The sequence below is a fragment of the Microcebus murinus genome, chromosome 1 (assembly GCF_040939455.1).
Source record: "Microcebus murinus isolate Inina chromosome 1, M.murinus_Inina_mat1.0, whole genome shotgun sequence".
NCBI lineage: Eukaryota > Metazoa > Chordata > Mammalia > Primates > Cheirogaleidae > Microcebus > Microcebus murinus.
The window spans coordinates 14,659,358-14,684,851 of NC_134104.1; the positions used below are offsets into that span (position 1 = coordinate 14,659,358).

The 25,494-nt window shown below is 37.0% G+C and overlaps 1 protein-coding gene across 3 annotated transcripts in view; it reads right to left on the reverse strand.

Annotated features, from left to right (window-relative positions):
- Positions 1-25,494, reverse strand: part of BACH1 (BTB domain and CNC homolog 1) — a 44,882-nt gene that overhangs the window by 5,029 nt on the left and 14,359 nt on the right. For all 3 annotated transcript variants that reach the window (XM_012780947.3, XM_012780950.3, XM_012780949.3), the window contains exons 2-4: positions 17,034-17,329; positions 12,489-13,832; positions 9,928-10,134 (exon numbers count right to left, since the gene is read on the reverse strand). In XM_012780947.3, the coding sequence (XP_012636401.1) occupies positions 9,928-10,134; positions 12,489-13,832; positions 17,034-17,267 (1,785 nt within the window). In that variant the 5' untranslated portion in view covers positions 17,268-17,329. The remainder of the gene's footprint in view (positions 1-9,927; positions 10,135-12,488; positions 13,833-17,033; positions 17,330-25,494) is intronic.

A 25,494-nucleotide genomic window follows, 5' to 3' on the forward strand; every position in this document is an offset into this window, starting at 1 on the left:
TTTTAAAATATTTTAAAGCCGTCTAATATTTTGAGAAGATAGGCTATGAATACAGAGTACTCAAATTTTTATATTGCAAAGTATTCTCCAATTTGTTCACATTTTTTTTAAAAAAATAGATATATCAAGAATCAGAGCAAATGTGTGTATGTGTGCATGTGCAGGTAACCAAGATCCATGTTCAGCTAGTTGTACTCTTCTGATAAAAGGAGTCTGCAGGTGCCCAGAGAGCAAGAACAGCACCTACTACTTGCCCAGACAAAGAACACATTTAATGCAATCAACACCCATTTCTTTTTATGGCCTCTCAGAAGTCAATCCAAATGAGAATGGAAACAAAGCTTCCAGAGGAAAGTGGGAAATATCTTTATTCAGTCACAGCAGTATTCAGCCACGGATTCCTCTATCAAACTAGGGATGAAATCTGTTCTAAATAGCAACCAACAAATTTCAACTACTGGTTGGTTTTTTAAATTAAATGTGGTTAAACAAACTAATGAGTACTTGAGCTTCCTCCCAGAAACCAGAACACTACTTAACTTATAGATCCTATGAATATTACAACTATTTTACAACTTCTGCATCTTTACATAAATATCCATGTGAGCTTTAAATATTCTCACTCCTTCCACCCGACTGAATTAGGGGTGACATCATTCTTTAAGTACGTCCCGTACAAGATGGCTTGCTTCTTCACAACAGCTATTTAATAAAACCAATAGGTACATCCTTGGAACTCCACCATCATTATTTCTATAAATTAAATGGTCCCATCTGTTCCTCTGCACTTTAAGCTAACTCCTACACAGCTAAGTTTCTAGGCAATTAGCTGACGTTTCCATTTCACTCTAATTTTAAAACAAATTTACTACAACAGCAGTCAGCTTAATAACTGATAGTAAAATAAAAGTAATTCAACTGTAATCACTTCATAACATCATTACTAAAGACACCTCCCAAACATATTCACTAACACTGTCGTGCTACCTAGTTCCACAATATACTTTAGTTTTCTTACAAAAGCAAATGTATGAGTCATAACTTTGAAGTGCTGTGCTTTTAATCACAGATCTATAAAAAACAGAATAAAATTGTTGTTCTGGTGCCATTCTACATTTTATACAAACGAAGTAACTTTACATTTAAATTCATATTTTGAGTAACTACTACACAATATTTAAATATAAGAATTTTTTTAAAGATTCTAAATATAACTCACCCAATTAAGGATAAAGAATAGAAGAATATAGCACAAAAGAGCCAGATACAGTGATGATTTATTTTAGGGTAAGGAATATTTACTGCTAGAAAATTATTATTAATAGTTCCCTACTAAGTAAAACCTATGAACAGAGAGGTCAGAGAAATCTATAAATGGCACTTAAAAATATGAAAAAAGTGCTCAATTTCAGTCATAAGGGAGATAAAAATAAAAGCTACCGTGAGATACCAATTCTTACTATCAGACTGGAAAAACTTCAAAAGCTGACAACAAAATTTTTGCTAAGGCTGTGGACAGACACACACACACTGCTGGTGAAAAGCCAAATGTTACAAACACTGTGGAGGAGAATTTATTAATATCTAATAAAATTATATATGTATTTAACCTTGATCCAACAATCCCATTTCTAGGAATCTATCCTAAAGCTACATCTCCTTAAACATGAAAAAACAACGTACAGTTATTCACTGCAGCATCCCAAATGTCCACTCCAAGAGACTGGTCTGAATTGTACTATATCCAGCCACAGTTAAGTACTATGGAGCTGTCAAAAGAATGCCAATCTCTCTGAACTAAGAAAAATATTTCTAGAAACTAATTCTTAAAAGAGGGAAATACAGAACTATGTATATGAAATACTTCTATGTAGCAGAAAGGGTTATAAGAATACACATAAAACATTAACTTGTTTCTAGAAAAGAAACATGGGAAAAAATCCAGAAACTAATGAAAATAGTTACCTACAGGAAGTAGCTATGACTAGGGTATAGGGAGAGGGAAGATAAAAGTTTTGGGGTATATATTTTTTTAAACATAGTTTTAACTTTTGAACCATACAAATGTTTTACATAAATTAAATGTGTTTAATTTAAACAAAAAATGTAACAAGTAAATCCCAGTAATATAAATAAAAACAAATTAACTATATATATCAAACTGGTAACATAGGCAAAGAATTACTTCAAATAATTTTAAACTTCTATACTCTGGGATATATTTAGGGATTAAAAAGGTAAATAAATATCAATTTTACTCAATCTATTTATTGTTAATGATAATACTAATGGTAATTGTGCAACTATTTTATATATAGTGAATCCTTACTTACTATCATCCATTAGTAGGTTCTTTGAAACTACAATTTTAAGTGAAACAATAACAAAACCAAGTGTTTTCATCAACTTTATAATTTAACGATGTTGAACAAAACAATGTTTACTGAGAACCTGCTGTATTGTCATCATTTTGCTTAAAGTTGCAGTTTCCAAGAACCTATTGACGATGTTAAATGCAGACTTGCTATGTATCTTAGGATAAAGCAAATAGGAAATATCCTAACATAATTGAAATCAAGATTTTTCCTGCAAGTGATGAGATAAAACAAATATATAAAAGAATCAAAGACAAAAGCTCTATGCTGCTAAATTTGAACTGGAAATATCTACATCGACTCATGATTTCTAATATACTTTTTACTTTCATTTACTGACACTTGATATATATCGTACGTACACACACACACACACACACACACACACACACACACACACCCCTTTCCTAGTTCTGTCCACTGAAAGGGCCCAGAAGGAGTAACACTCCAGCAACAGCTATGCTTTCCAAAGTCCAGTATCTGCCAAAAGAAACCAGAGAGTTTTGGAGAAATGGGTAATTCCAAATCTTGGAACAAGAGAAGTAAAAGGTGAGTCTACGACAGGTGCTAGATGGCAAAGAAGCTCTAATGGGGTCATGTCGACAGGACAGCTGCTGGCTTAAAGAGGCTTTCCCAGCCAAATTTGAAAAAAATGTCAACATCAAAAAGAATAATGACTATTATTGATTCTAACAAACGGCATCCAAAAAAGTTAACCTATGAGTCCACAGCAACACCACAGGGCAGTAGGAGGGAGGGAAAAGAGGAAGGAAGAAAAATCTTATTTTTTCTTTTTCTTGAAACAGAGTCTCTCGCTCTGTTTTCCCAGCTAGAGAGCAGTGGTGTCACCATAGCTCACTGTAACCTCAAACACCTGGGCTCAAATGATCCTCCTGCCTCAGCCTCCCAAGTAGCATGGACTACAGGGGTGTTCCACCATGCCCAGGTAATTTTCCTATTTTTATTAGAGATGGGATCTCACTCTGCTCAGGCTCCTCTTGAACTCCTGAGCTCAAGTGATCCTTCAGCCTTGGCTTCCCAGAGTGCTAGGAGTACAGACATGAGCCACCAGCCACCATGCCTGGCCAAAAATCCTTTTTAAAGAGGAATGCCAAATAGTAAATGTAAGAAGAATGAAAGAATCAGAAAAATCACTATTTTGTAATCCCCAGTGCAAAGGACATTGGCATATGCTAAAAGCCAAAGGATGTGGGCGTACTGAGAAACAACACAGTCACAAAGTGCTTAAGTAACACTTCACAAGTCACTAAATTTACACGCATGAAAAATATAGTTTTGAAAATGAAGAAATCTGGCTATTCCCACCGACCTACATGGGACCAACCATGGCACTGTGGGCCTCCTCAGGTGACATAGTCTGAAATGTTTGAAATGTGGTCTGTGCACCATGGGCATCAGTTATCTGGGGTGCCCCTTACAGATGGACATTCCTTAGTCCCATCCCAGACCTGTGGGAGGGGCCCCAGAGCATGCATTTTACACAAGCTTCCAAGGTAGATGTAATGTACATTAAATTTTTCATGAATGTTTCATCTCAACCTAAACTACTCAAACATTTCCAGTTTACATGCAATAAAGGAATGGAGGAATGAGTTAAATAAAGCCATGGGGAAATAATATTAAAAGCAGAACATTTTCTGAAAAATCTGGCTTGGACTCCTTGAAAAGTTATTGTCATTAAAAAAAAATGAGAGGACAGTCTGGATTAAGAGACTGAAAAGGCTTAACCCAATATATTATGTAATGATTGAAAAAAAATCTATGAAAGATATTTTGCAAAAAGTCAAGATAATTTGAGTAAGAACCAGATATAATATTTACAAATACTCATTTTTCTCAGGTGTGATAAAGATATTGGTCTTATACAAAAATGTCTATTTTTAGAATATGCATGTTTAATTAAGCATTTATGGATAGAGTGTCATAATATGGTGGCTTTAAAATGATTCAGAAAATAAAAGCAAAGCAAGAGAACCAGAGAACAAAAAAGATAACAAAATATCAGGACAGGAAGGGTCAGTGAGAGACCAAGATCAACCTAGTGGAGTCAGAAAAAGACCAAGACTAACTGACGGAGGCACAGGGATACAGGCGCGGAGAGACAGATAAATTGAGGCAGAGACCTCGCCAGAGAGAGACAAGGCAGAAAGAGAGAGACCAAGACAGAGAAATAAAACAAATTTGGCAAAATTTCAATAATCGTTGAATCTAAGCAGAGAGAGTATATTGTTGTTTATTGTACCACTCATTCATCTTTTCTGAAAGCTTGTCATTTTTAGAATGGAGCAGGCGGTTTTGAGACAAAGTGCAACACACTTAAGTCTGGCTCCCTAGGAGACTATAAGTAAGGACCATGTCTTACTCATTTTTGATCTCTTGGTACCAAGCACATTAATTAACATGTAGTGACCAGCAGATGCTTCTAGGAAGACTAGAGAATCACTTTTATTTAAAATTCAACTAGTATTTACTGAGCCCTGACTATGTGCTGGGTAGTAAAAAAGCTTTCCATCCCTGATCTTATCTGATCCTTGCATCAGCCCTGAGGTAGATATTATTCTCATCCCATTAGCAATGAGGGAATGTGAGTACTGGAGATTAAGCAATTTCCCCAGGCCACAGACCTACTTAGTGGCCAGGAAGCTTTCCAGCCATTTGTCTCCAAAGCCTCCACCTGACCTCTGTGCTCTAGTGCATGAGTTCTCAGAATTTAATGTACATTACATCTACCTTGGAAGCTTGTATAAAATGCATGCTCTGGGGCCCCTCCCACGGGTCTGGGATGAGACTAAGGAATGTCTATCTGTAAGGGGCACCCCCAGATAACTGATGCCCATGGTACACAGACCACATTTCAGAATGACAGAGGTCAGGTTCCAGAAGGACCATCAGAGTTTCTTTCAGTGGAGTGGTCAGTAAAATGTGACTGGTTGTGGACAGAATACATTTTAAATAAAATATAATCTTCACCACAAAACACAAACCACTAAGGACAGGTGAGATGGTTTTACTTCTGTCGCATAATAATGGACAAGGATAATGAAACAAATTGGTATCTGAACACCTCAACCCGAAGCTAAAGAGCTTTGTGAATATTCTGATCACTTGTAAGTTGATATCATAACAACATTTGATACTCTCTAAGATAAATGCATTTTAGTATTAATAATTTATTTGTGTTTCTTTAAAAAGCAAGGTTCCCTTCATTTCAGGGTTACATTTGAGGCCAAAATGGTTATCAGAGACATATTTTCTAACTTACGAATTAATCTTCCAGAAAGAATAAACTTAGACCTTCTAAAGAATACTATATGGCTAAGAGCTTTATAAACCAAACACATTAACAGAAGTTGAATGATTCTTCAACTTTGTTCAAAGACCTTGTATGTATTAGTTTAAAAAGTCACGTTTTATTGGCTTGTACATTATGCATATTTAATCTTTACAGTAAATGCAGTTCTGAATTACTGCCTAATCTCTAATATACTATAAAATTCAAAATAAATACTAAAGTCAACAATTTATCCACCAAATACACACTTTTTCTTCAAAGGTTCTATTAGACTGACAGAACTTCTTGATAAGAAATTTAACGTATTTGTTGCATGCAAACTAACATCTCCCTGTGGCTTTCCCAGCACATTGAGACTATAAAAGTGTCCTTTATACATGACTATAATACTGACTCACTTTGCAAACATTTTAGAATGATTATTCTAGTGTAATCAAAACTTTCTTCATGTGCTGATCCATCCACAGTGTATTATGATATTACTCTCAGGATTAGTTGCAAAAAGTTTTAAGATTTCTCTCTAGGATAACAAGCAACCAATAGCCAAAGACCAAAGTGTACTAAAATATGGGGCCTTCTGTCTGATATTATCAGACCTGGACAATAAATACTATAAGTTTATTCATATGTTAAATCCACTCAGTCATTCACTATATGCAAATGGCTGTTTAATTATGAAACAAGCAATTTCCCTTAAATAGGTTTGCTAAAAGACTGTAAAGACTGGGAGGCCGGACGTGATGGCTCACGCCTGTAATCCTAGCACTCTGGGAGGCCGAGGCGGGTGGATCGCTCAAGGTTGGGAGTTCAAAACCAGCCTGAGCAAGAGCGAGACCCCGTCTCTACTAAAAATAGAAAGAAATTAATTGGCCAACTAACTATATATAGAAAAATTTAGCCAGGCATGGTGGCACATGCCTGTAGTCCCAGCTACTTGGGAGGCTGAGGCAGGAGGATCGCCTGGGCCTCCTGTGAGCTAGGCTGATACCATGGCACTCTAGCCCAGGCAACAGAGTGAGACTCTGTCTCAAAAAAAAAAAGACTGGGAATACTGCCCATCTACTGGCCGTGTTTCCAAAAAGTAACATCTCAATGATACTTAAATATCTATATTACATATAGATATATATATTCACATTCCTCTATATCCTCAACTCTCCATGCTACTAAATACAAAATTGTGACTGTAACCCCTCTTGGTGTTGTTCTTTTACAAAAGATAACATCACCCAATAACCAGGGTCCAAGCATACTTCTTAACATAATATCTTAACCATCAAATTCTTTTACTTCTATGAGAAGAGTCAGCTTTCTTATTCTTATTAGCTAATAAGTAGCACATTTTCTGCTTATTTTGTCTGAGAAAGGCATTTGTGGCAGAAAAAAAATCTGCAATGTGCCCCTCACACTCTGCAACTGGAGTTTGCCTATACAGACTACTGTAACTGAGAGCAGTGTGAAGGACTGAGTCAGGATTTCAAGGAAGCTGAAACACACAGCAAGTCACTGATACAAAAACTCCTACATGACTTCTCTGGGGTTATTTCAGAGGAGGTCTTGAGAGTGAACGGAGCTCGGATCGGCCCCTATCTGTGTGCAGCAGACCCTCGTATGGCTGTCTGGTCTGCCCGCCCAGAAAGGAGGACTCTTAGCTCTTCTGCTATTCTGTCCCTGCGCTCTACGAACAGAAGAGGACACCTGAGTCTAATAAGGCTCATAAGATGCTAGGAATTTAGAACCAACAAAAATTGTGGTCTGTATCTAGATAAGTCCCTGCAGGAGAGTGAAACTACTCAGGAGTGTGCTGCAGCCACTCTTCCCATACACGCTTGGTAGCCATTCTGTGGGTGGAGGGCAAAGCAGGCACAGAGATGAGCTGAGAGAGGAGAGTCCCTGAAGTCCCAGCAGTCTTCCCCTTTCTTGCTCCATTTTATTTATGAGGCCTGGCTCCATTCTCTAGCTTCTAAATGAGACACACCTATTTCCTTACAACAAACTCATTCATTCATTCAAGAGTTTGTCTCTCGGAGCCAGAAAGTCCAAATTAATACAACAGATAGGGTACTAACCATTCTAATCTTTGGTTTCATTAAAAAACTGCTGAGAAACTAAATATTACTTTGTACTGAAAATTAACCAGTAGTTATTCTATTGAGCATATGAAAGGAACCTTACTACAATAGAAGAGTGAAATCCAAACCCAGAAATTTGCAGTTTAGGTGGAAACATTAGGAAGGAAGTCAATTAAGAAAGAGAAAACTGGAAACTGATAATAATAATATAGCAATAATAAAAAACATGCAATTTTTATTGAGTATTTACTATGGTGCTAGGCACTGTTCTAAGTTCTTTAGATGTATTAACTCACTTAATCTTCAAAATGAGCACGTACTCCATAAAATAGGAACTAACAGTATCTCATTTTTTTTCAGGTGAGAAAACTGAGTCACAGAGAAATTAAATAGGCTGCCCAAAGTTACTATATGTCTGATTTAGAAGCCCACAATTTTACAGTCTCTGCCACTTCTCTCTTATAATGCAAAGGGAGAGGGGTCAGAGAGCCCAGAGAAAGTTAGCAAGGCCTTTCAGCCTAGATATCTGAAATTTAATAAAAATATCAATAATCCAGCAATTATTGATGTCTGCAATTATTGAGTCAGCAATGTCTGACTTCAACCAAAAAATATAAATAAACTGTTTGAAGCAGGAAATAACGTAGTTCTAAAGGGTAACAGCTACTCTCAAATGTATTTGTTTGGTATCTATTTATAAAGTAAATTACTAATGAAAGCCTTATTTCATTTTTATTTTTGTTATCTTTTAGGATAGTAACAGAACTGGATAAACTCTGACAGCTATAAATGACAACTAGTTGAGGGGGAAAGACTAAACTATTAGAAGCAGAACTAAGAACTCAAGTAGTACAATTTTCTATAGACTTCAAATAGCTTCACATTACCCCATAGTCGAAAAAGCATCTCTGTGTTACTGTACAGAACAATAACTGAAGCTCAAAATGCCATACTCTGTCTAAAGGCAGGTAAGTGTTTAATTCAAAGCTGGATGATAAGAAAGAACACCAGTGCTTAAAAGTATGCTCCAAAAGCACTGAGTAAATACTATGGAAATCATAACTTTTCCTTTTTAGTTCTAACAACTTTAATTATTCATCAATATCATACAGATTTTTTTTTATAGCTCTCATGCCTCCATTTGTAAATCATCTGGTTTCTCCATCTTTTTATGGTTACATTTCATCTTTTTACATAAAGTATATGCACATTATATAAATGATACATTGTTATATTTCAGCTTTTCTTGAAGGCATAAAAATGCACAAGTTTTTCTAAATTGTTGCTGTTTAACTGCCATTTGTAGCAAGAATGTTCGTGCTTGAAAATTTGCTACGATCACAACTTTAAACTTTCCCCACTAATTATCAAAGACATAAAACTGAATACTCAAGGAATGCTGTCAGTACTCCTAGGCTGCTGCCCTGCTGTCTTTAACCCTATTTCACCCTCTGCGAGGCCTGCACTGTCACGGCTGGCCTTTTCCATGCAATGCTTCCTTGCACCAACCACCAGGGGAAAAGAGAAACGGGGGAGTAAACTAATCCATTTTTCAGTTAATTTGTGTTTTGATGCTGGAATAGAAAATAAGATTCAATAAGCAGGCATGATTCTCCCTCAGGATCTCATGAGATATTAAAATTTTCAGTTTATATCACCATATCTTATCAGAATTTTTTTCCCTTAGGAAAGATCCTGGCTGATGTGTTTGTTCTGGTCTCAGCCAGAGTGAGTTACTCAAGTCTTCAGTTGATTTAAACTAACATCTAGAATACTAGCATTTATAGACACCAAATATATCACAGAGAAATTAAAGTGATTTATAATTTCTTAAACCTTTACTCAACCACTAAGGATTAGGGAGATAGTAAAATCCTTAATTTGAAAATCTTTTTTAAAAAGCACCCAGAAGTAGTTCAAGTTATATATCATTGTATGCCATGCTAAAAATGTTAAATACTTACATAAGTAAAATTTGTCTATGAAAATACTACTTTTCTATTTCCTAATCTTTCTGAAAATGCCATGTAATTTTTCTTAACTTGGTAATTGATACATATTAAAATTAATATGTAATTGAGCATTATATCTGATCTACGAATTTAAATAGTTATTTCCTCTATAAGAGAGTGGTAGAATTTAAATAACAAGAAACTTGCCCACTTACCAGTTTCTCTATTTCTGATTCAAGGTTCTGTATGCAGTCAAGTTTTCTCTTGCGACAGCGCTGTGCAGCAATTCTGTTTTTACTTCTTCTTCGAATATCATGGATACAATCCAGTTGTTCCGGAGTCAGCTTGTGCATTTTCAATAAGGACTGAAAATCATTTCGAGAGAGTGAAATTATCCGTTGTGCATTGAATGGCAGTTTTACCTAGAATGTAAAATAAACATTAGTAATTATTGCTGTAATTATACTTTTGTAATTATACTTTAAATCTAAGAAGATGAAGATGTATGTCTAAGCTTTTCACAGAATTTTACATTAAAAAAAGCCTCTATTCCCAATTTCTATACATTATATTAAAACCATTATAATAAAACTGATTTATAATAAATCAGTTATTTATAATTGATTATAATTATATAATCATTATATTAAATTATATATAATTATAATAAAAACTGATAATATACTTAATATTTCTGGTCTTTTTCAGAAGATAATTAAGCAGATATTTTTTTAGCAAATCAAACATATTAACACAAGCATTAACATTTAAAATGGAAAGACCGAATTTAAGTTATTTTACTATTGCATGTTAATACCTCACAGATGTTTTTACAACCTAAAAGTAAAATCTATTTTATTCTTTGAATATTACTATGCAGCACTGATTTAATACTGGTATAATTATGCTAATAATTTCTATGGCATTTCAGAAAATTTATTTTTCTGTCAAAAAATGGTAGTATCACATAACTCATTTTAAAAGCGACACATTTCACTTGTCAATGCAGAAAAGGTTAGAAAAGTCTTATGAATATTTTAAAGTCATTTTCAACACACTTATATTTGGGAAAAGGAGAAGATAACTTTTTTATAAATAATATAATTACAGAAGTTTAATTATATTATCAAAAAATGCAAAGGAAACACTACTCAGCCTGGCAACCTACTTAGCTTGCCTTTCAAGCTTACAGGAATTACACGAAATGTTTTAAATTTAAAAATGTTTTATTTTTAACATTCTTTTCATAGTAATTCCAAAGCTACATTTATAAATGTCATAAAAATCTATAGATATAACCACATATACATATCAGTTCTTAAATTAAATCGTCAATCCACCTCCTTCCAAAGCTAAGGGGGAAAAAAGCTCCTTCAAAACTGTGTCATCTAACAGATACAAAACCAAAGAAAATGCTCAAAAACAGGATGTGGACAAACTGGAATCTTTGCATACTGTTGATGGGAAAATGGTATAGCTGCTATGAAAAATAGTATGAAGTTCCTCAAAAAATTAAAATGTAACCACCATATGATCCAGCAATCTCACTCCTATTTATCCAAAAAAATTGAAATAAAGATCTCAAAGGGACATCTGCACTCCTATATTCACTGCAGCACTATTCACAAAAGCCAAAATATAGAAACAATCTAATGTCCCTGAGAAGGATGAATGGATAAAGAAATTGTGGTGGATATATAAACAAATACTATTGAGCCTTATAAAAAGGAAGAAATCCTGCCATTTGCTACAATATCAATGAACTTGAATGACATTATGCTAAGTGACATAGGCCAAACACAGAAGAGTAAATCCTACATAGTTCCACTTACACAAAGTATCTAAAATAGTCAAAATCATAGATAACAGGGAGTAGAAAAGTAGTTGCCAGGGGCTGGGCAGAGGGGAAAATGTGGAATTGCTATCCAATGGGTAAAGTTTCAGTTACACAAGATGAGTAAGCTCTAAAGATCTGCTGTACATCATTGTGCTTATATTTAACAACACTACATTGTACACTTAAAAATTTGTTATGAGGGTAGATCTCATATTAAGTGTTCTTATACAAGATAAAATAAATCCCAAGAAAAGACAAAAATGCAATGGGTAAAATAGAAAAGTAATTTATAAAAAGAAAGTGTAAACTATAACTCTAAAAATTCAACCTTTGAAAAGTAAACAAAATCATATTACGAAAAAATTGTTTTAAATTGTATTTAAAGTAACAGAACACTTATTACTGGATTTATAGTAATATTCTATAAACAGCAGCTATCAAATATAAACTTTTATACACAGAGTACACAGATCAAGCCTGATATGATTAGTATCATACCAACCACATTCCTACAACTAGTCACTGCTAAACCACTGCTCAGTGACTAGTTCCAGGTCTAGAGATCCTTGCGTCAATGAACTGAACAGATGCTGCATTTTTCAAGGAGTTATCATGTAATGACCACAGAATCATTATTGTTTTTTCTCCTGGGACATGGCATTTGATTTAAACAGTTAAACGGCCCATGTGCGAACACAGCCAATGTGTGAACCTACTCCATGGTTGATACAAATATTAAAATATATAAACACATAAGTGCTTAAAATTTCATCTCTCTCTTTTGGTATTTATCACACAGTCTTGTAATTAACTGCGTATGAGTTTCCTCCTCCCTCCCTGGGCCTGCTCATAGCCCTAGTGATACAATGGGAGCTGACCCAGAGTAAATCCCAATTAGCGGCTGTGAAAACAATAAATTAAGAACATGCTCCTGCTCACCTCACATTCTTGTTCTCTGGCTGAACAGGACTCACTGTCTCCTTCTGTGTCCGTCTCCGAGTCATCTCCCAAGCTAATGACACAAGCATACGGACAAGGCTCCTGCTGGGGTTCCGAAACATAATCATCGTTTCCAATTTCCAAATTGCTTGAACAGCCTTCGGTACTCAGAGTACTTATAAAAGGGCAGTTGACAGAACTCAGTGTTGTAAAAGTCCTCTGACCTGGTTCTGGGCTCTCACTGATCCTGATCCCCAACCAGGGACACTCAGACCGTTTCTGTGAGTAGACCTGTTCTGAGCCATCTTTGGCCACGGCAGGTGACAACTGTGTTTGACAAGGGGAGTCCGTGCTGCAAATGTCACTCCAGAAGCCTTTCGCGAGGTGTTCTGCCACTTCTCGTTCCACACTGCTCCGATCGCTTGAGGCAAGGCTACTATCTTCCCTGGGGCCCGAGTCAGATTTCAGATGTAAACCTTGACTTTCGCCAAACGTTTTATCTTCTTGAACATCTGGACCTGACAAAGGCTTTTCTGTTAACACTGCTGTGCTTTGCATACCAGTAAAATTCAAGTCACCATACTGGTCGTATGTGTGTAAAAGAGACAGAGAATACAGTCCGTGAGGGTCTGAGGAAGAACTGTAGGGGAAAGGAGTCACTTCTGTTTTTTCAGTTGGGCCATGAGAAGCAGGATCTTTCTTCTTTGTTTCTTCAGGTTCCATTGCCAATTTACTTTCTTCACATTTTAAAACCACCTGCAAATCTGCACACTCCTGGGCCCCTCCCAGGCATTCACTTTCAGATGTCTCATTTGGCTGCACAGAAGCATGAGTGTCTTTGACAGTGGATTCTACAGTGCGGACTCTGTCAGTTCCAAATGCTTTCTGGAATTTCCTGTATTTGGGGCATAAAGATGGCAAAGCGAGAGCAGCGTCCCTTTCTAAGCACATGGATTCGTACGTTTGACTGGCACTGTCCTGTAGAGGCGGTGATGCTTTTGCATTTCCTTGAGGCCTGCGGAGTTTACACTGAGGAGTCTGAACATTTTTATTTTCCAGAAATTCCTCCACTTCATCAATTTCTAGATCCTTCTGGTCCAAAAGTGAAAATTTAAGGTCCGTTTTCTGACAGTGTGACGGAAAGCATTTTTTTCTTGGGCATTCTCGCTGGTCTGCAGTGGAGTCCAAAAACTTAAATTTGAGAAACTGAAAGCAGGATTCCTCAATATTATGCACACTTAAAAATTCCACACACTTGCACACTTCATCCACATTGTCTTTACTTAAAATCAGTTTAGCAGTGTAGGCAAACTGAATTAAAGGTTCAAATCCTTTAACTGTCACCTGTTAATATACAAAATAAAAGCAAACACATCATTTGAAAGCCATGTAGGAGGTAAAAAGAAGAGAAGAGGAAGAGAGAGATGTATAAATTACTTGTGACAATTATAAAATATATATTTTAATTTGATAAGAAAAAATATTCTTCTAGGCAATGTAAAATTAAGGGAGCCTGGAAAAGCATGCTTATCACACCATGTTCACTGGAAACCCTCTACTTTATAGATTCCATTCTTAATTGTACATGAATTATGGTTTACTCACATGAAGTAAAGACATAAGACATTACCACAGTGTTCCCATGTTAGCAGAAATAAATCATCTATGAAATACAGCAGGATGGTCACCACCTGCTACACACATAGTAAGCTACCAGGTATCTGTTACTAGCCCAGCTCAGCAATTCCAACTGCTACAAAGTACAAAAGAATTTTTAAGGATAAAAAACAATACACATAAAGCACTTACAAAGAAGTCCTAACCCATGGTAAATGCACAGTAAATGGTAATTATTATCTTTAGCTCGTGCCAAAGATTTCCAATAATACAATATTAAGATTCAGGTTTTAAAAAGCGATCTAAGTGAAGTTTTAAAACTCATGCCTCATTGCTGTTCAGCAAAAATTCATGGACTCTGGGTAATAAAATCTTTAAGCAGAAACATCTATTTGCATTGAACCTGCCTCTGAAAACTGAGGGGCAAATGGAACCTGCTGAAGTACAGAGAAAGCCTCATAATGGGTTAAAAACACAAAACTAATTTTAATTCACTGAATTCCTATAAGAGTGATCAAGATATTATTAACATTTGTGACACTGAATACATGCTCAGCCAAAGCGGGAGGATTGCTTGAGGTCAGGAGTTGGAGACCAGCCTGAGCAACAGTGAGACCCCATCTCTACTAAAAATAAAAAAAATTAGCCAGGTGTGGTGGCGTGTGCCTGTAGTTCCTGCTACTCTTGAAGCTAAGGCAGGAGGATCTCTTAAGCCCAGGAGTTTGAGGTTGCTGTGAGCTAGGCTGACGCCACAGCACTCTAGCCCGGGCAACAGTGTGAGACTGTCTCCAAAAAAAAAAAAAAAACCATGCACAGCTATGAGTATTTTAAATAGCTAAAATAAAAAACAGTGACACCACCAAATGCTGGTAAGAACAAAGAGAAGCTGGATCACTCACACATTGGCAGTAAGAACGTAAAAGCAATTGCACTCTTGGTCTTTTAACCCAGACAAATAAAAACTCATGTTCACATAAAAACCTGCATACAAATGTTCACAGCAACTTTATTTGTAATAGACCAAAACTAGTGTTAGCCTGATTTCCTTCAATAGGTGAAAGTTTAAAAAAAAAAAAAAAAAACAACTGGTAATATGAAATATACTCAGCAATAAAAAGAAACTATTGATACGCACAATTTGGAAAATCTCAGCAGAGTGGAAAAAAGTTAATCCCAAAAAGTCACATATTGTATGATCCCATTTAAATAACATTTTTTGAAATGACAAAACTTTACAAAAGGAGGACAGATCAGAGGTTAGGGAGAGAAGAGAGTAAGGGTATAAGGGATGGAGGATGGGAAGGAGGAGGGTGTGGTTATAAAAGTACAACACAAGGGATCTTTCCATGTTAGTGCTGTTCAGTAGCTTAATGGGTGATGGATACACAAACCTTCACGGGATGAAACTGTATAGAATTTACACACACAGAGATTAGTACAAGTAAAACTGAGGCAATCTCAATACTATAGGTGGACTGTATCAACTTCAATACCCTGGTTGTAATATTATACTGTGATTTTGCAAAATGTTACTATCAGGGGACATCAGGCAAAGTGTAAACGGGAATTCTCCACATTATTTCTTATAGCTGTATGTGAATTTACAATTATCTCAATAAAATTTTCAAACAAAAAATTTTTAAAGTAAGTTAAAATATCTTAAAAAGGCCTTTAGACAGTAAGTTACACAATATTTTCAATCAGTCACTGTGATGAAACACTTCAAATATTTGAAAACTGATGATTTACAATTCAAATTAGAATGAATGACTAGATATATGCATGTCCAGATACAGGCACACACCTTTCATACCAAAGCCATGACTCAAATTTTGCTTTACTTGGAAAGTCTCATGAAATTATTTGAAAATATGAACCATAATAAACATATCTCCATTATGATATGCTATTTCTTATTTAAAGCAATCACTACTCTATAGGTTGGCCTTTTTTTTTTTTTTTTTTTGCCATTTTTTCTATATTGCACCATTCACTCTGACTTCTGCCACAGAAAAGACAACCTATCTGGTTCCAAAACTGTAGCTACAATTTCATAGAAATATGCATAGCCAGCTATGTAGCTAAACTGTAGGCACAGTTTATTCAGCTGTATCCAACAGGGCACATCCTACACAGACCAACCTGTGGGCCTGTCGTACACAAAGAAGTTCTAAATACTTACTCCACATTCCTCTTAACAACTTCTATTGTGTCTCAATATCAAAGTCTTGATATTCTGCTAGGAGCAGCTACCAACTAAATAAAGCAAGTTGCTTTAGTAAGAGTCAGTGTAACCATCATGCCTCTGCCCCAGAGACAGAAGTCTCTCAGAGGCAGGACATTAACAAAGACACAAATACTTATGAACATACCAGTAGAAAACAGCACGTGAAACTAAAGTTCTACAAATAAGACACAAAACCATTTCTTTTTTCTACAATACATAAAGACAATCTCAAAAAAAGAAGAATGGGGAGGAAAAAAAATTACACTTATGGAGCATCTACTTTTCATGGGGAATGTCTTGTAGAAATGGACATTTTATAGAATACTAAAATTGGTTACAGTTGGCAATCACAGGAAAAGGTCCACAGGGAGAGAATGTCACACATGGCCTCTCCAAGCCGTGACCTTTCCGCAAATGTCTATAATCCACTGTGTGTGCCCTCATTTGGTCATTTTATCAAAAATAACATAAGTGGGTCAAGTTATTCAACTGCTCAATAAATATTTTTAACTAATACCCAAAATTAATGATTTTACAAAATGAATGATCTTACAAGGAAATGGGGTGCTACAGGACCTGTAAAAGACTCCTGAGCCACCCAACTAAAGGATACTGTACTTTAGTTTTAACTTTATAAACCGTAAGAAACTTAGTTAAGTAAAATTAAATTACAATCATTAAATTACACATGGCCCTCTCACCTCTTCTGGCAGAGTGATGTTAAGCTCCGCATCGGCCTGGCCTACGATTCTCGAGTGGAAGTAGCTGCTGCATGCCGCCAGCACGGACCGGTGGGCGCGGAATCGCTGACCCTCCACGAAGACGGTGACGTCGCACAGCACGTCCTTCTTCCTCTGGTCATTGAGGCTGAGCAAGACGTTGGTGCTGTGCACCGAAGACTCATAGGCAAAAACCGAGTTCTCACTCAGAGACATTCTGAGTAACAAATGGTATCCAAGGAAGTTCAGTGGAAAGCATGCTTCTAACTGTCATCAACCTGCAAAGACACATGCAACATTTCGCTTCAATAAAATTTTGTTTTAAAATGTTTTTTAAAATGCCAGATTGTGGAATATAAATTAAAATACATACTCATTGCTGAAATAAAAGTGAAAATAAAATCTTCCAGAGGAACAACCTAAAAGCATTTATTCACCTCATTTAAATAGATTCTAGACAGCTGTTTTTCTAATTTTGGGGAAAGTTTCTTGGGGTGAGGGAGAGAAGAACTTTCTCAACCAAGTATTTCATGGCTCTCTGAAAGTGAGACATTTCACACTAAGAGAACACTATGAGCGAATAGATGAGGCCAGGAAATTTCTGGGTGGCATCTCAACCCTTTTGCTTTAAGACAGTGTTGGGGGGAGGAGTAGAACAGGCATGTGGCATTCCAGAATCTCCTTGCCCCATCTGACAGACAGTGGGTGGGTTTAGCACTTTATAATAAGGGACACCATTCTACAAAAGGTAAAGTTCCTCCAACACAAAGAAGAAAATGACTCAAATTTGTCAGTCCAGATCTTGGTAACGAGTCTTTTTATACATTAAGTCTTACTTTACGCTACAAATATAGGCAACAAGTAAAACTGTAATACTTCCTCCTTCAGAGCATCGTTTAACATAAGTAGAAACATTTGGTTTTCCCAAAATGTTAAAACATAAGAGAAAGTTACTAAAAATTCACATTTTTAAAAATACATATTAACATGCCTCCAAACATTTTTTTGATCACATACACACTACTGGCAGGGGGGGGGCAGGCACCCCCAGTACATGTACATTTATCTGTTTTCTTCATACATGTACTACTATTCTGATATATATGTTCTGAGACACAGAAAAGTTGAAAGAGGTTAAAAGAGAAGTTCTAATATTTTCTTCCGACACCCCAATTCTTGTGGTCAGCACCCCAAGTATGCGGATCCCACCGTGGCGACCACATGGACAGAGGATGATGAGCTCCTCAGGGCATCATCCATCCCTGCACCATTCACCTCGGCTCTGCTGACACTTTACTCACTGCCTGAAACATGGGAGGCCCTCAAATAGTCAGTGAATGAGTAAATGTCACCGTTTTCAGATCCAGTACCCTCCAAACAAAAATGAAAGGAGAAACAAGGACTACTAAAGTTCAGACAGACCAGGCCCAAATCACCGGTGAATTTCGCCTCAAAGATAGGCTTAGTTTCAAACACATGAAATGCATCTAAAAATCCTCTGCTTCTTAGTGTTTATTTTTAAAGTCCTCAATATAACTGAAATGTTAAAAAACAGTGGATAAAAATAAAATCTCTCATCATGTGGTTAAAATTTACCTAAGGTTAAGCATCACAATTTGTTATTTACTGATTTAGCATACCACATGAAATCACTGGTTAACTTCAAAATTAAAACTAGAACTAATTAAACTTTTGGGCTATGCCCATACAAAAGAGCAGTAAATTCCTTTTAGCAATTGATACTAATATTTCAGTTATCAACACAAGGAATTAATGTTAGGGACAATAAGGAAAAACATCATTCAAAGAAATTACATATCTTCTGTAGATGGCACCACACAGACCGCTGCCGTCTTCTTTATCCAAGACTGTATACCCTGTCCAAGGCACACTGGCCTGCCCAGCCAAGCCAGACTTCACCACTGACCACCTGCCCTCCTATGTCCCTGTACTCAAGACCTCAGCCTCCTATTCCTTCCTGGCATCTGGCTGGCAAACCTTAAAATTATAGTACTCTCGCTTTTACATCCTATCATTCTATTGAACACAGCACATGGGGGGGCAGGGGCAGGAGGGGGGACTATGAAAACATGCAGACTGGTATAACTATAAACTTATGGTGTACAATCTCAGGATCTCAGCACTGTTTATCAATTCTTTCGTATGTCCCCGCCTCCTGTTGTCCATAATTGCTTTCCAACTTGCCACCTTTCTCCTCAATCAGCATCTCTCCCAGTAGACCACCAAAACTGGAACCCAACCTCCAAAAAAGGTCCCTCCTCGCACCTCCACCAGGTTCTCTTCTGTTGAGAATAATCCATAACATCTTCTCTTGATCCCAGATCATCCTTGCTTCTCTGGGATCCAAAACCTTAACACCCTCTCTCATATATACCCAGCTAGGCTAGCTCCTTCCCCCAGTTTTTGTTCATAAATACATGTTTAAGTCTCTTCAAAGACTATCCTTAAAAAAAAAAAAAATCAATCACCAACAGTATTTATTAAGCTCTAATTTTGCACCAGCTCCTGAGCTAAGTGCTAGATAACAGTTTATCTCACCTACTCCTTACAACCACCACCCTGGGATGCTCTTCTAACATTCCAATTTTACAGATGGGGAAACCAAGGTTCAATGAGAAATGTCTTGGTCAAGAACAAAAGACCAATAAGACAAAGGGGAATTTCTATTGAGTATTTTTAAGTACTCCATCATTCTGTCTCCAGTTAGTGTTAGCTGAGTGCACAGTATGGAGACCCACTACAGTAACGTGGGAAGCTGGCTATTACTAAAAGTTTATGCTTGAGAATGAAGAAATGAGCCCCACAGAAAGCCAGAAAAAAAAGAATTGGACAAGAGTTTCAGAAAGAGAAGTACTCTGGGCTTTGGACACCGGGACTTAAAGGTTCTTTGGATCCCAAGGTGACTCCAGCATAAACAATTCCTACACTTTCACTCCAGAGCTGCTGGTAGCCACCTACGTGCATTTGAGGCCTGCTGCTTCTCAACCTGCTACCAGCTGACTCACTACTCACCTCCAATTCCAGAGAGAGCCTTTATTCTTGGCTCAACATCCATTTAGGCAGTTTTCAGTAACAGATCACCTCATGGGTTCACAGCCAGCTTACAGACTGGCTGCTCTCGGGCAAGATGCCAACCCCAGGTCCTATGAGCTGCAGCTGGGAGAAACTAGAGAATCAGGTGGTAAAACAGCCACCAAGAAGAACCCCTCCAAGAAAAGCCCATCTCAAGTGGACTGAGTGCAACGTGCCCCACAATCGATGCTATCTGGGGCTCCCACATTCAATCTCGCACTGAGTCCTGCCACCTCTGCCTCTTAATGCTGAGGTCCTCTTCTCCCCATATGCACTGGCACAGTTCTAACCCCAGCCATCATCAGCTCCTGCCTGGACAAATGCTGCTTAGCCTTTTGTAACAGCTCACAAGCTCACAAATGTACATAGTTACATAAAATAAAAAGTGAAATCAAGTTTCACTTATGAATATTTTATCAGAGTACTTTCCATGTAATAAGGATATTTACTACTCCATTTAAATTTTAAAAAGAATACCAGTTGTGATCCATTTAATTCCAAGTCTCACTAATGGCCCACCACTTCATGCATTAAAAACCATGGGCCCAGTGGCTAACAGCTCAGGATTTACAATGTTACACTGTCCGGGTTCAAACCTCAGCTGCCACTTACTAGCCCTACGACCTTGGCCAAGTTGCTTAACCTTGCTGTATCTCAGTTCCCTTGTCTATAAAACAGGGATAACACCACTTCACTGGGATGTTGTGGAGTTTACATGAGATGAGGAGGGAAAAGGGTTTAGCACAGTTCTTGGCCTACAGCAAACAAATAATAAACACTAGCTATTAATGATGATAACAATATTAACAAAAGCCCCCTACCTCTCAAGTCCCTCTTGATCGCCTCCAATTTATTCTCTCCATATCAAAATGATTCCTATCTTACTGAATACCTGTAATATCTTCCAAATTACTTACAATCACTTCAAAATCCTTAACATGTCCTCAAGACCTGTGTGGTCAGGTTTTCTACCTATTAATCCAGGCTTACCTCAAGCTGCTGTCTCCTTCTCTTGCTATTCTCCTACCTCACCATCCCTCCCTTCCTGTTTCTTAGGCTCTATGCTACTATGATCTCAGGGCCTTTGCATATCCTGTGCCCATCACCTGGACATCTACTTTTCAGCTGGCTAACACCTGACATTTTAGTTCTCAACTTAAATGTCACAACCTTGCCTCTGCCATATGCCAAGCATACAACAGAGCTGCGGCTCCAACACCAGGTTCGTGGCCTGTTAGGAACCTGGCCACCATTACCACCTGAGCCCTCCCACATTAGCCCCACACCCACCACCCCAGTCTGTGGAAAAACTGCCTTTCATGAAGCTTAGGCCACACAGCAGGAGGTGAGCAGCAGGTGAGCAAAGCTTCATGTGTACTTACAGCCGCTCCCCATCACTGCCTGAGCTCCACCTACCCACCACTCACCCTACCGCAAAAAAACTATCTTCCATGAAATGGGTTCCCGGTGCCAAAAAAGTTGGTGACCTCTGTAGAGTATCTGGCCTAATACAGGTACTTGTTGCTGAATGAACTTGGAATTTTTAATACAATTCCAAAACCCATGTCAGCTAAATCTTCCATACACAGCCCACTCAGCTATTCCAGTGTATACGAAACAACATCATGGAGCCAAGCAACCAGAGAGAATTCTTAAATGGCTTTTCCAGAGCTACTATGGGCAAAAGGGAGCTCCAGCTCATCCATCTGGGAGCTAGAAACATACCTGTGAGACAACTGGCCAAAGAAAAGTAACGGTTGGTTGGCAACTATAAACACAGCCAAAACAACCAACTTGTGGGAATGAAGATGCATCGACCATGGCTCTCATTAGCATGGGCACTACAGATAGTGTTCTTTTCAGTTTCCTAATTCTAATTCCTAAGTGAACAGAATCCATTTTTGCCCAATAACTGGACTATGCACCACCACCAGACAAGATGGCACACACATCCTTCTAATGTCCGACAGGCACCTTCTAACTTTTCTCAATCCTAAAAAGTAAAATATAACACCCCAGACTTCCAGATCTAACATTCTATTAATTTGTTAACACCAAATTTTAATTCCTATGTAACATACACCTGAATTTTTCCACATTCTTGGAAATATATACTATTGTTATAATTCAAAATAAAGGTCTGGCTGACCTCAGCAAATTGCCAATTCATTCACTAATGCTGATAAAGGATGACTAGGCATTTTAAAACTTCCTGCGCCTAGGTTTGGAAATAACTTCTGCTCTCTGCTCAATATACACAATTTAAGTCTTAATACAGTTACCACTTGATGTTTTTGCTTTCAATATGATACAGAAAATAAAACAAGATGCTATGGCTTTCTCACATTTTAATAACTTTAAAGATCATTTACTTAAAAAGAAACTTAAAAATCTAAGGTGAATGAACCTCTGATCATGGGGCCAGGTGTATAATACTTCATATGGCAGAAATTCATAAGAATGTTGTATGAGGGTAAAGTTCCATGTGTACAAAAGAGCTGGAATTTTACATACCTCAGATCTCAAAGGACTATGTTGTATTTCAATTCTCAATGTACAATGGTACAGTAAATAATTTAACACCAAAGATTCACTTAAAAGAAAAAGGCCACCACCCATTTATTTATTTCACTGAACAACGACAACTATTCTTCCTACAAGGGTTTACCTGTCCCAAAGGATGCACTAGGTGCCATGAAAATACAAAAAAAAAAAGACTATCCCTACATTCAAGAAGAATATAACCTAGATATGTTCAAACAAGAATGATGCCTCAGGGTGAAAGAGACAACAATGGTCATTATAATCAATTTATACAGGAATATGGACGTTTCTGAACAGTAAGTCTGCAAACAAAAACTACTTTCTGGCCTTTTTTCTTTTTTTTCCTGCTTGACAACCTAGAGGGACCAATTTTCATTCAATCACAATATTCCATTAATGAGAACAATTATTTCCACAATCATTCTATTAGTCAAGGGTTTGTGTGTGTGTGGTTGGGTATGGGTGGTGACCTGTGGACATGAGAAATGGAGCGACACAGGTAACCGTCACAGCCTTTAAATAAAAGCCATGCCCTGGATCTGCAGCCTGGTCTACTCCTCGGAACTGCCTTCCCCTTCTTTCAGGTGGCCATCTGGGATTTTCACCTTTTCCCTCTCACTGCTTCTGCCAACCACCTACCACCCTGTGGATTACTTTTGCCTCACTCAGTTTTCAGGGCAGGGTCTTTAATGGCTCAGAAGACAGACCAAATTCCTCTTAAATCATGGCTCCAGTCCAAGCTTCAAAATCTCCTAAACCAGTTCCTGTTACAACATAGCCAAGACATCCAGAGTTTGAGTGCAGTTCTGAAATTAGGTGAACATTGTCTTCAGTGTTCCAAGTGGATGGCAAAAACCCAACAATATCATGTGTATACACCTCTGACTTTCCATTAAGGGCCTTTATTTTAAAAATTATTTTAAATTTAAGGTGGCAATGCCCATAAGAAAGAATCTTTTTAAAGCCATGGTTTTACTTTTTATCACTCTCAATTCTGAAAAAAACTAAACATCAAAAAGTCTGTGGGAATTTAAATCAGGACAGTAATTTAACACAGCATTCTTCCTAAGGTCCCAAGACCTGACTCACCTGCCAGGAAAGCCAGGAAGAGTAACTCAGTGACCAAGACTTGTTATTTTCTTTAACCTTTTGTAGGCTTAAATATCACAAATGTTTAAACATCTGTATTTGACAATCACATTTTCTAAAGTTATTTCTCTAAGCCTTAAGAAAAACTTTAAGTATGACTGGATAAGGCACACAAATGTATTTTTAAAAGATTAAATGAAAATGGAAAACAAAGAAGAGTTTGAACTAAATAGCAGAAGTGCTTATAGCAACAGCAAAAATGACCAGCAAATGACCTGATAATTTGTGTTAAAACCATATATAACTAAAGACGCCATAACTTTTTTTAAATGGAAAAAAATATCACTACAATTTTTGCAGCTCAGGATTATTACAATACTATTTGAGGTCCCATATAGGCAAAGTTGGGTTTTTTCTTTTTTCATTTACTTTTACTAATATTAAATGTTATATATTAATAATTAAGTCATGGATGTTTGTTATATTTACTGGATCTAAAACCGTATTTGAAATTATAAAACTGGGGTTAAGCTTAGAGGAGGAGTTTGAACTGTTATAGAAGTTTGAAGTTTTTCACAGACTCACCTACTCAGAGGTTAGTAACAAAAGGTTTTTTACTTCCCAAATCAACAAATCTAATACTCAGAGGTTAGAAACAAAAGGTTTTTTACTTCCCAAATCAACAGATCTAACTTCAATAATTCTGGGTCATAAGTTTAGAACAGCTTGTAAGAAAATAATGGAAGAAAGACGAGAAGGAACATAGGAAATCCAAGCTCCAGAACCGAAACAAGACTAATGGACTCCACTGTCATACCTTCTTACTACAAGGAATTTAAGAAACAATGAAGTCTTTTATTTGCTTAATATATTTGGCAGCTACTGGATTCTTAATAGGACTGTTATATCTTTGTTATGAAAGTAGAAACTAGCAACTAAAATTGGTCCACACCAACAAAGTTTACTCTATATGTATTTTCTATCTAGCATTTGTCCGTCACTATTTTTTAATCAACTTTGAGGTATGATTTATATATTAATAGAATGAACCGCATCTATTTAAAAGCATGCAACTGAATGAGCTTTGATAATTTTGTATGCGCATAAAACCACCACCACTAAAATTAAGATACAGGAATTTCCATTACACCTCAAAATTTCACATGTCCCTTCAAGGTCTCTCCTCTCCTGCGCCTCTGGCTCCAGGTAACCAATGATTTGCTTTATTTATGTCACCATAGATTAATGCGCACTTTCTTTTTATATAATTGGAATCGCACATTATGTACTCGTTTCGGGTTTCTTTCACTCAGCTTCATGATTCTGAGATTCACTCATGTTGTTGTATACATCAGATGTCTGTTCATTTCTATTGCTGGATAGTATTCCATTACACAGATATGCCACAATTTGTTTATCCATTTGACTGTGACAGAGTACTGATATAAAGATGGCACTGTTCTCACTTTGGGATAATTGTCGTAAAGTATCAATGAACATTTGCATGTACATATTGCATATCCACTAGAGCTTTAGTCTGCATTTCCTGATGAGTAATGATGTTAAGCATCTTCATATGTGCTTTATTAGCCATTTGTATATCTTCTTTTGTGAAATGTCTATTTAATTCATCTGGGCTTTTTATTCTTAGTATTGGGTTATAAGAGATGATAGAATTTTGGTTAGGACTGCAATGAAAATATAGATCAATTTGGGG